At 52.2% G+C, this 15,825-nt stretch overlaps 1 protein-coding gene across 4 annotated transcripts in view; it reads right to left on the bottom strand.

Moving 5' to 3' along the window:
• The window catches only part of LOC116950264 (calcium-binding protein 1-like), a 28,027-nt gene extending 17,705 nt beyond the window's left edge, over positions 1-10,322 (bottom strand). Inside the window, exons 1-4 of one of the 4 annotated variants that reach the window (XM_032967947.2) lie at positions 10,234-10,264; positions 9,804-9,861; positions 5,886-6,052; positions 3,702-3,732 (exon numbers count right to left, since the gene is read on the bottom strand). In XM_032967947.2, coding sequence (XP_032823838.1) covers positions 3,702-3,732; positions 5,886-5,951 — 97 coding nt within the window. In that variant the 5' untranslated portion in view covers positions 5,952-6,052; positions 9,804-9,861; positions 10,234-10,264. Of the gene's footprint in view, positions 1-3,701; positions 3,733-5,885; positions 6,077-9,803; positions 9,862-10,233 lie in introns of all 4 variants that reach the window. The other 3 variants (XM_032967944.2, XM_032967945.2, XM_032967943.2) reach the window with 3 other exon arrangements.
• Between the last annotated feature and the right edge of the window lie 5,503 nt (positions 10,323-15,825).

Genomic DNA, 15,825 nt, shown 5'->3' with positions numbered 1-15,825 from the left:
ATGGGGTTAGGGACAGGGTGATGATGGTGATGGGGTAGGGACAGGGTAATGGTGATGATGGTAATGGGGTTAGGAACATGGTGATGATGGTGATGGGGTTAGGGACAGGGTAATGGGTTTATGGACAAGGTGATGATGGTGATGGGGTTAGGGACAGGGTAATGGGTTTATGGACAGGGTGATGATGGTGATGGGGTTAGAGACAGGGTAATGGGTTTATGGACAAGGTGATGATGGTGATGGTTTTATGGACAGGGTCATAGGGGTGATGGGGTTAGGGACAGGGTGATGGGAATTATGGGGTTAGGGACAGGGTAATGGGTTTATGGACAAGGTGATGATGGTGATGGGGTTAGGGACAGGGTAATGGGTTTATGGACAAGGTGATGATGGTGATGGGGTTAGGGACAGGGTAATGGGTTTATGGACAAGGTGATGATGGTGATGGGGTTAGGGACAGGGTAACGGGTTTATGGACAGGGTGATGATGGTGATGGGGTTAGAGACAGGGTAATGGGTTTATGGACAAGGTGATGATGGTGATGGTTTTATGGACAGGGTCATAGGGGTGATGGGGTTAGGAACATGGTGATGATGGTGATGGGGTTAGGGACAGGGTAATGGGTTTATGGACAAGGTGATGATGGTGATGGGGTTAGGGACAGGGTAATGGGTTTATGGACAGGGTGATGATGGTGATGGGGTTAGAGACAGGGTAATGGGTTTATGGACAAGGTGATGATGGTGATGGTTTTATGGACAGGGTCATAGGGGTGATGGGGTTAGGGACAGGGTGATGGGAATGATGGGGTTAGGGACAGGGTAATGGGTTTATGGACAAGGTGATGATGGTGATGGGGTTAGGGACAGGGTAATGGGTTTATGGACAAGGTGATGATGGTGATGGGGTTAGGGACAGGGTAATGGGTTTATGGACAAGGTGATGATGGTGATGGGGTTAGGAACAGGGTAACGGGTTTATGGACAAGGTGATGATGGTAATGGTTTTATGGACAGGGTCATAGGGGTGATGGGGTTAGGGACAGGGTGATGGGAATGATGGGGTTAGGGATATGGTAATGGAGGTGATGATGATGATGGTAAGGTAAAGGTGAGCATGATCAGGCGAAGGTGGTGATGATGATGATGGTAAGGTAAAGGTGAGCGTGATCAGGCGAAGGTGATGATGGTGAGATGTGATCGATGAGATCATTGAGGGGGTGTTAATTGCAATGGTGGCAAAGGCGCCGGTTGAAGACGAACGACACGAACCCGGCTGCGTGCCTCTCAGGCCGATGTGTGTTCGTGCGGCCGCGAAAGACGTTCAACAAACCGTGCATGTGTAGGGGTGTGACGGGAGGGTGACACGCGGTTGTAGGGCGGTGGCCACAAACACGTCCGCTACGGCCACCACCCTGGGCGGCTGTGGGGGATGCTGTGATCCCTCCTAGCCCCGCCCCTCAGTGAGGGACTGTATAAAAGGTGGGACCCGGGGAGCTGAGAGGTTGTTCGACTCAAGCAAGATGAAGAGCCAGTGAAGAAAGAAGATCGACTAGCCAGACCCTGGAACTCCTTTGGCCCGCTGCCCTTTTGAGGGCCGGGCAAAGCAAGCCAGGGTGCGACACCAGAGCCACGAGGGCCGATGTCCTTCTGAGGGCCGGGCTCGTGTGGCTGGTGATCGGGACCTGCGCCGAAGCTGGGCCAGGTCAGACAGCCTCCTGAGAGAGAACCAGGATAGAGGGAACCAGGGGAGCTGGCGTGGGCTAGAGCTCGGGGAACGTTCCCTCTGTAGAGTACGGGTGAAGAGGCCGCTACCTTCAAGTATCAGATTCGCCACTGTAATTGAAGCGTCTGTAATAAATACGTGTTGCCTCAAATGAACATCTCTCCGACGTCAATAAGGCCACTACACATGCATGGAGTGCAACGGTGAGCCCCCTGCGCTACGAACCCTGGAGACCCAAGTTCGATTCCCGCTCACGGCCACCAATAGTGACGATTATCTGAACCGTTCCTGGGCCTCCCCTAGATCGACTCAGCCTCAAGTGAGTACCTGGTGAGGTGTGTAAAACATCGCCACTTGGGAGACAAAGGCGGTCGGGCGTGGTGCTGGCCACCCACCCCCTCATATGCCGTGACGGCCTTCATAGGCGCTCGCTAACAGCACTTGCCCCAATAATCTGTAAAGGCTATACGGGGGATCGTTGTCTTTGTTGTATGTATGTTGAACTTCTTTCGCACCAATCGTAGCCAACCGGGCTCATCGTAGGTGCGGGTGAAAGGCAAAAAACTAAACACAAAAAGCAGTTCTAAATAAATTAGTTTATCAATCGAGATTATTTAAAAGTGGCACAGCTCCAGTGGCTTCCGAATATCGGAAGGCAGAGCGTTCCAGACGGCCACAGAAGCGCATCTGAAAGCGCGCGATGCGGTGACCACCGTCTTTGTTCGAAGGGCAGCAGTCAGAAGCCGCTGCTGCTGCGAGGATGAATGAAATTTCCGTGATGGTTTATGCCCATTGACGAGGCAAGCACTTTGTGTGTAATTAACAAGAACGTCCAAGTATCCGTGATGAGCCTATAATGTAAATACGCAGACAACACCTAAACTATTTAAACTAAGCTATTTTTTATTTAACTAGGTAAGGCCCACTGAGATATATAGCTCTTTTTCAGAAGCGACCTGGCCACAAATGATAGCTTAACGAAGTGGCTTATCGCATGGAAATGTATTGCAGATAAATACTCGAAACGCATGGTAATGCTTAAAGTGGAAGGAAAACCCGGAGGACACGGAGAGAAATCCATACGACCACAGGGAAAACATGCAAACTCCACATATACAGCAGGCGTCAGGGTCGGGATCGAACCCACGATCTCCTGTATACCTGGCAAGGTAGTTAACATCTCCTAGCCACCGTGGCGAAATATCCGTGGGGTTTGGTAGCTAGCACAATTATCCATGTTTGATTTTGTATTAAGCCACGGGGTAGACCTTTGGAAGAATAAATACGGATCAAGCCGACGGAATCCTGCATCCCTTCCCTCCACATAATGCATCTAGAGTAATGTTCTAGAACATACCATCAGCCACACGTGGAGTTCTTCTCGGAGTGCATTTTCTGCATAAGCAGTTATTGGTTTAAGGCAATCAAACTCTGAGCCGAATTCGACAATCATTGTCTCACCAGCAGAGCCAGGCTTGCTTGCTTGAACCAATGCTGCATGGTGAACTGCCAGACGTTAATAAGGCTGGTTCGATGTACAGTGTCTCATCAGCAGAGTCAGGTTTGCTTGCACCAATGCTGAACTGTCAAATGTTAATAGGCAAGGACTGGTTTTGGCATTCGGTGTCTCATCAGCAGAGTGAAGCTCGCTTGAACCAATGCTTGCGGACTGCCCAGATGTTTATAGGGGAGGGCAGTCTGTGTTAGAGATGGGTCCTGGTTCGATGCTAAATTAAACAACATAAACCCTTTGTGGAGGATATATAAACACATTTGTAAATATATATACGGATAACACACACACACGGCGCACCTACACACACGTTGGCGCAACGTTGACCCAACGTTTGGCGTCTTTACTGGGCAATTTACGTTTTCAGAACAGATGGGAGCACGCCCGAGAGAGCGTATCTCTGCTGCGCAGACGGAGTGCGGCTAGCGTGGGAAGGGAATCGGGGTGTCTGTGCATCCACACCTTCAATCTCTTCGGGACGAAGTTCCCTCTCCTTGTGTCCGAGGCGGGAGAGAGGCGAAGGGGGGAGTATACTGTTAGTGAATAATAACTCTTTATATAATAACTATTTACTACTATTTTTATTTTACCAGGTAAGGCTCGCTGAGCTATATGCAGCTCTTTTTCAGCAGCGACCTGGCCACAAATGACAACCCAACGCAGTGGCTTCTCATCACGTGGACATCTATAGCAGCCAAATACTCTAAATGCCTGTTGCTAAATGTGGAGGGGAAAACCGGAGGACCCGGAGAAAAATCCACACAACCACGGGGACGTAAAGAGAGACACACAAACTCCACCAGGGTCGGGATCGAGCCCACGACTGTATACCAGACGAGGTAGTTAACATCTCGCCACCGTGGCGCCCATATTCACGATATCTGAACTGTGTTCGCTCCCCGCTCTCGTGGAAGGAGAGAGGGAGGGGAGGACGACTCCGAGGCACCGGGAGGAGGAACCACAAACAGCAACTGCAGCTCCGTGGCGATCCGGCGCCAAATCCTCCCCCCACCTCCCGCTACCACCCCCAAGCTCTGCAGTGCTCTCTATATATTAATATATTCTCAGCCAGTTCATCAGGGTCTATACGTGTGGGAGGAAACCGGAGCACCCGGAGAAAATTATTTCACCTTGTAGCGCGTCACACAGCACTCGCTCGCTCTCCAAGAGAGAACGACTAAGAAGCGCAAGGAACCAAAGGCAAGTGAGAACGCAGCAGCCAAAACCCTCCCCAAGCTCTGCGCTCCTCTATATATGAAGGTGTTATCGGCCAATTCATGAGTATTTACGACATGTGGGAGGAAGCCAGAACACCCGGAGGAAACCCACACGTGTGAGGGGGCAACACTCTATCCCACGCAGATGGAACAGGCGGAGTCCACATGATCTGTACTGCCTTCTCCTGGTGAGACAGAGGAGGTCTCCTCCTCTACGCCCACGGGAAGAAGGGAGTTTAGCAACATCTCTGTGGGGTGATGCACGAACCCTTGCTGCTGCCTCCACGCAGCGCTGGATCATAGTGCAGCCATACGCAGCATAGCCATCACACCAAACCTTGTCACACCAAACCTCGTCACGCCTGACCTCGTCACACCTCACACTTCCACATGTGCTGGGAGCTCCGGTTCCCGTAGAAGCTCTCAGCAGGTGTAAGGGAACGTCGGACACGGTCCACGCGCCACAATCTGACAGCACACCGGGGGGAGCCGCGCAGGAGCAGAACCGCGACCCCGTACGGAAGGGTCATGACCCCATACGGAGGGGTTACGACCCCGTACGGAGAGGTCACGACCCCGTACAGAGAGGTCACAATCCTGTACGGAGGGGTTAGCCACCCCACGCTTTGATTCCTGCATCCGGTTACTTTTCGACGCGGGTTCCGTTCCCAGCGGGAGGAGGAACCCCGAGGGTCGGATTTTGTTCTGGGGTACACAGAGACAACCCGTGGGGTTTACGAGCCAATGCCTCCAATTAGCACGGTCGGCTACGTACGGTGCGAAAGAAGTTCAACATATGTATGCCATCGCATCCTGGTGAACAGTCTCCCTGGTGAACAGTGACAGCAGCCACTCGCATCATCATTGACCAAATCCAATGGTGTCAAGTCCACATTGCTATGGCGGTGGGCAAGCTAAATTATAAGTGGAGCACCATCCCAGGATTACAGAGATGCTGACTGCACCTACAGGGTGTCCTCCATCACCGGCATCATCATCTGTATCATCGGCATCATAATCAGCACTAACATCACCAGCACCATTATCATCAGGAACGTCATCAGCACCTACATCATCAGCTTCACAATCAGCATCATAATCATCACTGGCATCATAAGGATCATTATCAGCATAACCAGTATCATCACCATCACAAGTGGCGTAATTATCACCACCATTATCGTCAGCAGCATCATCATCGGCATCAAACATTATCGGCATCATCTTCATCATTGGCAATATCACAATCATCACTGCCACCAACATCAGCATCCTCATGGGCAGCAGTATCATCACCTCGCAGCAGAGTGCCCGAGCCCAATCGTGCTATGCCACCGCTCATTTTCCACCATCGTCAATCACGGCGAAACTTTCGACAGCAGCAGTGCTGCACGGAAACGCCATCTGCGCGTGATCCACCAGCCCTGACCTTGATGAGGGCCTCGGCTAGGCCACCCCGGAGGAAGATGCACGCGGGCCCCAGAAGGTTCTGCATCTCCCCACTGGGCCCCTCCTCGTGAGGCTCCGTGTCAGGAGAGTGAGGCCGCGTGGATCTCCGAGGAGGCTGGAGTCCCGACCCCAGTCCGATGCGTGGCCCTAATCGGTTGACCAGTCACTGACCTAACCACTCACGCGCTCGGCCACAAAGCCACCGTGCCTCTTACTCACCCAGCCTCTCACTCAGCCAGCGTATCATTCACCCAGCCTCTCACTCAGCCAGCGTATCATTCACTCAGCCTCTCACCCAGCCTCTCAGTCAGCCAGCCTTTCTCATCCAGCCCCTCACCTTGCCAGCCTCTCACTCAGCCTCTCACTAAACTACAAAACCACCCAGCCTCTCATTAAAACAGCCTCTCAGCCAGCCGCTCACTCACCCAGCCACTCACGCACTCACTCAGCGACTCACCCACTCACCGTGTGATTCACTTACGGACTCAATCACCAACTCACCCGCTCACTCATCCACCCAACCACTCACTCAGTTACTCACTGTCTCAGCCACTCAATCACCGACCCACCCACTTACTCACCCACTCACTCAGTTACTCATTCAACCTGTCACTCACCCAACCAGTTATTCACTCGGTTATCTGCATGTATTGCATCCCTCCTCTAGGTATACTCCGACGGCACCCTCCACTCCCAGCCTAGGTTCGAATCCAGTCGGGGAGTACAGGTCTCAATGAATCGATCAACTGACTACTCAATTGGTGGACATGTCAACCAATCACACGGTCTATCAATCAGTCAGTCACTTAATCACAACAGTCGAGTGGTGTGCATTACTCGATAATGTATTTAACAAACATACCCATATCTCACAGTATTGGTCCCAGCCTCGAAACATCTGGCAATTCACCAGGATTGGCTTCGGCAAGCCCGACTCTGCTGATGAGCCACTGTGTTTTGAAACCAGTCCTTCTCTCTAAACATCTCGCAGTTCACCGGCATTGACTCATGTCAGCCCGACTCTGCTGATGAGCGACTGTGTAGAAACCGGTCCCGAGTATTGCTTAAGCTGAATTAATGCTGCTGAAGTGATTCAGTCCCAGAAGGCCGTGGGGCTGATGGGCTGTGTCAAGAATGGTTGTTATTTGTTAATGTCGAGAGACGGTTATGTGAAGGAGACGTTGCCGATCTACTTTGCTGAATAAAGAATTCGCTCGTTTCATCAATTCACACAGCGGTGTCTCTGTCCAGCTGTGTCTGTGCTGTGTGTGTGCTATATGTGTCTTCGTTCTGTGTGTGCTGTGCGTGTGTGCTATGTGTGTCTTCGTCCTGTGTGTGCTGTGCGTGTGTGCTATGTGTGTCTTCGTCCTGTGTGTGTGCTATGTGTGTCTTCGTCCTGTGTGTGCTGTGCGTGTGTGCTGTGTCTCTTCGTCCTGTGAGTGCTGTGCGTGTGTGCTATGTGTGTCTTCGTCCTGTGTGTGCTGTGCGTGTCTTCGTCCTGTGTGCGTGCTGTGCGTGTGTGCTATGTGTGTCTTCGTCATGTATGCGTGCTGTGTGTGTGCTATGTGTGTCTTCGTCCTGTGTGTGTGCTATGTGTGTCTTCGTCATGTATGCGTGCTGTGTGTGCTATGTGTGTATCTTCCTGTGTGTGTGCTGTGTACGTGCCATGCGTGCCTTCGTCCTCTGTGCGTCCTGTGTGTGTGTGGGCTATGTGTATCTTAGTCATGTGTGTGTGCTATGTGTGTCCTCTGCGTGTCTTCGTCCTCTGTGCGTCCTATGCGTGTGCTATGTGTACCTTCGTCCTGTGTGTGTGCTATGTCTGCCTTCGTTCTGTGTGCGTGACGTGTGTGTATGTGCTATGTGTGTGATGTGTGATCGTGTCCTGTGCAGTGGGTTTGCTGTATTGGTGGAGGTGTGGTGCTGTGTGTGCTGTGTGTGCTGCTGTGTGTGTGCGTGCTGTGTGTGCGTGCTGTGTGTGTGATGTGTGCGTGCTGTGTGTGCGTGCTGTGTGTGCTGTGTGTGTGATGTGTGTGTTGTGTGTGCGTGCTGTGTGTGCTGTGTGTGCGTGCTGTGTGTGTGTGCTGTGTGTGCGTGCTCTCTGTGCTGCTGTGTGTGTGCTGTGTGCGTGCTGTGTGTGTGTCGTCTGTGCTGCTGTGTGTGCTGCTGTGTGTGCGTGCTGCTGTGTGTGTGTTGTGTGTGTGTGTTGTGTGTATGTTGTGTGTGTGTTGTGTGTGTGCGTGCTGTGTGCGTGCTGTGTGTGTGCGTGCTGTGTGTGTGTGCTGTGTGTGCGTGCTGTGTGCGTGCTGTGTGTGTGTGCTGTGTGTGCGTGCTGTGTGTGTGTGCTGTGTGTATGTTGTGTGTGTGTTGTGTGTGCTGCTGTGTGTGCGTGCTGTGTGTGTGTGCTGTGTGTGTGTGCGTGCTGTGTGTGTGTGCTGTGTGTGCTGTGTGTATGTTGTGTGTGCTGCTGTGTGTGCGTGCTGTGTGTGTGTGCTGTGTGTATGTTGTGTGTGTTGTGTGTGTGCGTGCTGTGTGTGTGTGCTGTGTGTGTGTGCTGTGTGTATGTTGTGTGTGTGCTGTGTGTGCTGTGTGTATGTTGTGTGTGCTGCTGTGTGTGCGTGCTGTGTGTGTGTGTGCTGTGTGTGTGTGCTGTGTGTGTGTTGTGTGTGCTGCTGTGTATGCGTGCTGTGTGTGTGTGCTGTGTGTGTGTGCTGTGTGTATGTTGTGTGTGTGCTGTGTGTGCGTGCTGTGTGTGTGCTGTGTGTGTGTGCTGTGTGTATGTTGTGTGTGCTGCTGTGTGTGTGCTGTGTGTATGTTGTGTGTGTTGTGTGTGTGCGTGCTGTGTGTGTGTGCTGTGTGTGTGTGCTGTGTGTATGTTGTGTGTGTGTTGTGTGTGCTGCTGTGTGTGTGCGTGCTGTGTGTGTGCTGTGTGTGCGTGCTGTGTGTGCGTGCTGTGTGTGTGTTGTGTGTGTGCGTGCTATGTGTGTGCTGTGTGTGCGTGCTGTGTGTGTGTGCTGTGTGTATGTTGTGTGTGTGCTGTGTGTGCGTGCTGTGTGTGTGTGCTGTGTGTATGTTGTGTGTGTGTTGTGTGTGTGCGTGCTGTGTGTGTGTGCTGTGTGTGTGTGTTGTGTGCTGTGTGTATGTTGTGTGTGTGTGTTGTGTGTGTGCTGTGTGTGTGTGTGCTGTGTGTGCGTGCTGTGTGTGCTGTGTGTATGTTGTGTGTGTTGTGTGTGCTGCTGTGTGTGCGTGCTGTGTGTGTGTGTGCTGTGTGTGTGTGTGTGCTGTGTGTGTGTTGTGTGTGCTGCTGTGTATGCGTGCTGTGTGTGTGTGCTGTGTGTGTGTGCTGTGTGTATGTTGTGTGTGTGCTGTGTGTGCGTGCTGTGTGTGTGCTGTGTGTGTGTGCTGTGTGTATGTTGTGTGTGCTGCTGTGTGTGTGCTGTGTGTATGTTGTGTGTGTGCTGTGTGTGCGTGCTGTGTGTGTGTGCTGTGTGTGTGTGCTGTGTGTATGTTGTGTGTGTGTGTGCTGCTGTGTGTGCGTGCTGTGTGTGATGTGTGTGTTGTGTGTGCGTGCTGTGTGTATGTTGTGTGTGCTGCTGTGTGTGCGTGCTGTGTGGTAGACAGCAATAATCGCGACTCGGGATAAGAGTGAATTGAATAGCGAGGCGCGGAGAACGGCACCAAACCCTTTCGCAAATGAACAGCGGCGCATCTTTACATTCTAGACTGTTCTAGACTGTCAGGGAAAGTACTGTTAGCGAGCGCCTGCTAAGGCTGACACTGCACACGCCGGGGGGTTGCGTCCTCAAGCACCACGCACGGCCGCCTTTGTCTTCCCATTGCTGATGTTCACGCTCCGAACAAAATACTTAATGCTGAGTCGACCTAGAGGGATACCGCTTACCGCCGATGTCATCCGCGGGACAGTGCGCCAACCGAAGCACCACCGCTCCCCTCCGCACCTGCCGAGAAACCCACGGAGCAAGAGGCCGCGCGGTGGAGTGGGAGCCAGCGAACCTGAGTTCGATCCCAGTCCACGAAGGGTCGTCGGTGGGGAGCGACATACCAATCGGTGTGGGCCACACCTAGATCGACTCAGCCTCAACGACGCGCCGTATGTACACAGTAACCGGTCTGGTGCGGCGTGCGAAACATCATCAGCACTGGGGAGACAAAGGCGGCCGGGACGCGTTTTTTTTCTCTTACTACTTCGCCACACCACAACCAATCCTTGCGAGCGTGTTTGCCGGCCTTAATAGGTGCTCGCTAACAGAGCACTCCGCAGCCGTTAGCGCTGACACCAAAGCAGCAGCAGCAGCATGGACCCCGCGTACCTGGTACAGACGGAGAAGGGCGACACTGGGACACTCCGTGCCGTCACCCACGCGGTATAACACGGGAGGGGGGCGATGGTGATGGGGGCTTGGGGGGGGTGTTGATAGCGGGAGGAGGAGGGATAACAGGGAGGAGATGGGGGCGTTATGCGCGTGATAGGCACAGCACTCAAGAGGAGTTAATCCGTAACCCCTCCCCCCCGTCTCTCCCCCGACGTCTCTCCACCACCCCCCCACCGGCCCGTGTCTCTCCCACCCCCACCTGTCTATGACTCCACCCCCCCAGACCTCTCTTCTGTCGCTCCGCTTCGTGCCCCCCCTCTTCCCACTCCCACCAAAGACAACGACCCCGCCCCCCCGGTATATCTCTGGGACCTTTTTGCCGGTACCGCAAAGCCCATTAACAGTGTTGTTGGTGGCAAGCGCTGTTAGCCGAGTAGCACCTATGAAGGTCGGCACAGAACACGAGGGGGTGGGTGGCCAGCACCACGACCGACCGCCTTTGTCTCCCCAGTGGCGATGTTTGCTACACGCCGCACCAGGTACTCATTTTAGGCTGAGTTGACCTAGGGGAGGCCCAGGGACCGGTTTAGATAGCGCGCTAACCGCTACACTGCTGCTCCCGTCAGTGGCGTAGTAAGCGGCCGTCCATAAATGACGTCACGCGATTGTGGACGATTTTGACCCCCCCCCTCGTCACACGGCGTCTCAAAAAGTCAGACCCCCCCCCCCTCAAATATGACGTCACAAAGCTCTGCCCCCCGCCCCCCCCCCAAAAAAATAAAACATGCTTCAAATTGCTTTAAACTATTGTCATTGTAGTGCGTATTTAATGTGGCGCTGCACTCTGATGTTGTAGGAGTGTTGTTATAACAATTAGTATTATAACAATTCTATATTTATTTAAAGTTGCGCATTTTGATGTGACGTCACATTTCTCAAACTCCCCCCCCCCCCGTCGTCACACATCGTCACAAATGTCTGACCCCCCCCCCCCCCCAGGTGCGTGACGTCATTTATGGACGGCCCCTAACGACATCGCCTGCTCAGGGTGTGCGGCAGTCGGTGAGGTGGGACCTCAACATTTGATTTGTCTCGCACAGGGGCACCCTAGAGGCTGATAGAGATCGCGGCTCCTCTCTGTCTCATCACATCATCGTCGTCGTCGTCGCCGTAGCTGCGCTCACGGTCTCGAACATTTCACGCTGTAGGGGCGCGCTCCGTCTTCACAAAATGTAGCCACCATAGCTCCCTAAGTTACACCCTCTGCAATATTATTGACGCGTGTCTAATGAAATCAATATCCCAGAAACAGAAGTCGATGTCCAATGTTCTTTGACTCAAGTTGTTGCAATTCAAAAACGAATTATTTTAAAATCACGAAACAACACATTCAAACCGCATTTTAAATAAGTGTGTTGTTATATGACCCCATTGTTGAAAACAGATCTCATGGTGGATGTCAAGGGGCGCCAAACTCGTCGCTTTGGCCGCCAGGGAGCGGGGGGCAAGGCACCCACTGCTTGCCCCCCCCCCCCGCTCATTAGCTGCTACCCACCCACCGTCTCTCCTCCCACGAGCGAAGGGTCAGGCGACGATGGGGTGTGTGCGTGTGTGGGCAAAGAGGGACCCCCACTTCGCTCAACTAAAAATACACTTTTTAATTTAATTTTACCAGGTAAGGGCCCCACTGAGCTACGTAGCTCTTTTTCAGAAGCGATCTGGCCACAAATGTTCGCTCAACGAAGTGGCTCATCGCGTGGACATTTATAGCAGCAGCTAAATAACTTTAAACGGGTGGTGATGTTCATTCTAATTGTGGAGGTAAACCCCTGAGGACGCGGAGAAAAATCCACGCGACCACGGGCAGAGACAACACCGCAAACTCTAAATATACAGGGTCGAGATCGTACCCACGACCTCCTGTATACCAGGCGAGGTTGTAAACATCTCGCCACCGTGGTGCCCCTCGAATACAACTCTCGCTCATACCGACATTCCCCCTTCTGCTGCCCGCCCACAGGGAGCGCGGCGATCCTTAATTCGCAAGGATGGAGAAGGGAGGATTGATTGACAGCTCAAGAGGTTACAGCTGCCAGAGGTCATGGCCATTATGAGCCACGCCTCGAATATTAGTGGGGGGCGGGGGTGGGGGGAGACACTAGGGCGACGGGGTTGGTGGATCAGATAGAGATCAACGGGCACACGCGCAGGTGTCCCCAGTCGGAGACAGTACAGCAAGTAGGAACGACCTCCTCTTGTATCTTCATGGATTTTCTTTTCGGAATGTCGTGCGTTTGGGATTTACTCCAGGTTTGTTTAAGTGGCCCCCTCTCAGTCGATCTAAATGCTCAAATGTTATTCATATTATTTCATGTACAGTGCTATGGACATCTGTGAAAAAGAGCTTTATAGGTCATCGAATTCCTCCAGCATGAATAAAATTTTTGATTCTGATGCATTTATAAAGTTATATTTCCCGACGAATTTTGAAATGTCCAGACACCCCAACCTGGGACCCTCATAAATAAGTGAATACCTTCAACCAAGGTGCGCGGGGCGGCTCGGAGGTGCGAGCGCTGAGTCGGCATCGCTCAGAGCAATGGGCTTGGACCGAGGCAGCTCCCAGTTGTGAAATGGGGTTCTCAAGTGGAGCGCATGCACGTATCTACGTTGAACTTCTTTCGCGCCGTACGTAGCCAACCGTGCTCATCGGGGGTGCGGGAGAAGGACAACAAACTAAACACAAAAAAGCAGTTGTTAAGAAATTAGTTTTCAATCTGATTCAAAAATGAAGAGCTCCCAGTGGTTTCCTAATGTCGGAAGGAAGAATGTTCCAGACGGCCGCAGAAGTGCATCTGAAAGCGCAGCGTGATGCGGTGGCCAACGTCTCTGTTCAATGGTGAGCCAAAAGCCGCTGCTGCGACGATGTCCGGAGTTCACGTGAAGCTTTTAATTTGAAGATCCAGCTCCGAGAATAAAAGAATAATAAAACATGTTTTTACTCCATTGTATGCCCTAGCAGTAGCGCGTTGGATAGAGGTTCCCGGTTGGGATTCCATCGGCCGCCCCGATTAATACTGCGCGGGTGTAGTGACCACAACGATACCGCGCGCCGTCTCCTTCACTCACGGTGGACGTTAAAGATCCTGTGGCGTGATTCGCAAGAAGAGGCCGTCGTGTGCCGGCGTCAGGGCGCAAATTTGCACAAATTGGACAAATTGAACTGCCAATTACTCAACTGTGATTATACGCACAGACAGACAGACACACACAGCAGTGACCATCGCCCCCAACTGGCAAACTGATGTCCCCAGGTCACTCTTGCAGACGAGACTCCATCCTGGTCTCTTGAGTTCTCACTCTGGTTACACACATAAGCGTACAAGTCGAAGCGGAGTCTGGAAGAGAGAGAGAAAGGGAGATAGCCTTGCCTCGTGACACCATCAGCTCGAAAGTATTTGCGCCGGGAAAAAAAAATAATCGCGCGACAGATTGCGCGATTATCATCCGCGACCCAGGATGCAGAGAAATGAATATCGAGCGCTGCGTTCCCCCATCCTGCCAGCCTCACTTTCTGTCCCACTGATAGGCAAGAGACGAACATCTCCCGTGAAGTCTTAACACACCGTTGGGGCAAGTGCTGTTAGCGAGCACCTATGAGGGTCAGCACACGAGAATGTGGGTGGCCAGCACCACGCTCAGCGGCCTTTGCCTCTCGCAGTGGCGATGTTTACACAACCCCACCAGGAACTTATTCGAGGCTGAGTCGACCTAGGGGAGGAGACCCAGGACCGGTTGAGATAATCGTCATTGGTGTTGGTGGCCGTGAGCGGGAATCGAACTCGTGACCAACTTCTGCGCAGCCGCTCCCCCAGCCCACATTATCACTCAATGCGCACAGCGCACCCACCACTTTATCATGAATACACACCGCTATTCTACGGGCCACATCATCATCATCACCACCACCACCTCCTATCACCCCTACCACCACCACCACCATAACCTCTTGCATCATCCCTACCATCTCAACCACCGCGACAATCACCACTCCCACCATCAATACTTTTCACCACCACCACCACTGTCACCCCCCACATAACCACCGTTACCATCACCACCACCGCTTTTTCCGCCGCGTCGTGTGTATTTATACATTCAAACTAAAACTGTGGTCCACGTCGTTATTATTTTTAATCCCTGAAAATCATTCTCCCAGATTTTCGGCGAGACCGGCTCTTTAATCCGCTTAGAGGTGGAGGGGGTGGGGGGGGGTGGCGCTGACAATTCTGCCCCGCGCACATGGCGCTCTCTCCAGCTCACAGCCGCCACGCGGGCACGGATTTATGCGGCACACAGGAGACAAAGACAAAGAACCCCCGTATAGACACAACAGACTTTTGGAACAAGTGCTGTTAACGAGCAGCACCGATGAATGCCGGCGCGGCACACGAAGGGGATGTGTGGACAGCACCACGCCCGACCGCCTTTGTACCTCTCGTGGCGGTGTTTACACATCGCACCAGGTACTAATTAGAGGCTGAGTCGACCTAGAGGAGGCCCAAGACCGATTCAGATATTCGTCACTGGTGGCGATGGCCGTGAGCGGGAATCGCAGATACGAACACCAGCCCAGTGTGATGGTGAATGGGAGCCGCTTTGTGCACGGAGCGAGCAGTGTCAGTCGGAAGCGGACAGCAGCGTCCGTTTCAGACGTCTGAGTAACGTCAGATTAAATTCGCCGCTGTGCCTACGCAGTTTGGCGTAACGACGGGGCGAGTCCCCGTTGTGTATTTATCTTTGGGACCATTTTTGTCAGTATTAAGATGATTTTAAAAAAATAACAACTGCTGAATCTGAGCTATTATTGCTTCGCCGTTTGCATCGTGCTTGTACTGGTCGCATTTTGGCGGTCTTTATTCTGTCAAAACGGCGCGACAAAGCCATGAAGAAGGCTATCTCTGGTGCAGGACAATCCGTTCCAAGCACAATGCATACATTATCGAAGAATGTTTGTGTGCATGTTTTACCACAAACATGTGTGGTTAATTCATTGTAACGTGTCTACTTTGTGATTGAACATCTTCACACCTCCAATATTTATCTCTATTTCCAGTTAGATCCGACTGAAATGGCGCTATGGTGGCGAGATGTTAACTACCTCGCCCGGTATGCAGGAAATCATGGGTTCGATCCCGTTCCTGACGCCTGTTGTATATTTCGAGTTTGCGTGTTTCTCTCTCTCTCTCCGGGTCATTCGGTTTCTCCCTCCACATTAAGAAACAACATCACGCGTTTAGAGTATTTGGCTGCTATAAATGTCCACGTGATAAGCCACTTCGTTGAGCTATCATTTGTGGCCAGGTCGCTTCTGAAAAAGAGCTACATAGCTCAGTGGGCCTTACCTGGTAAAATAGAAATAGTTGAGTTTTAATAGTTTAGTTGTTGACTTGTCGCTTTCGTGACTGCAGGAATTCATACTCTTTGGGTCTTTCGGTAAAGTCACGTAGATAGAAAAATAAAAAAAATCACGACGTTTCGATCGCAAACACAAGCAATCGTCCTCAGGTGGAAAAAAAAAACACAGCA

Source organism: Petromyzon marinus, chromosome 38, assembly GCF_048934315.1.
Source record: "Petromyzon marinus isolate PM22_M1 ecotype Great Lakes invasive population chromosome 38, UKy_Petmar_22M1.pri1.0, whole genome shotgun sequence".
NCBI lineage: Eukaryota > Metazoa > Chordata > Hyperoartia > Petromyzontiformes > Petromyzontidae > Petromyzon > Petromyzon marinus.
This window is presented reverse-complemented; position numbering and strand designations above follow the sequence as displayed.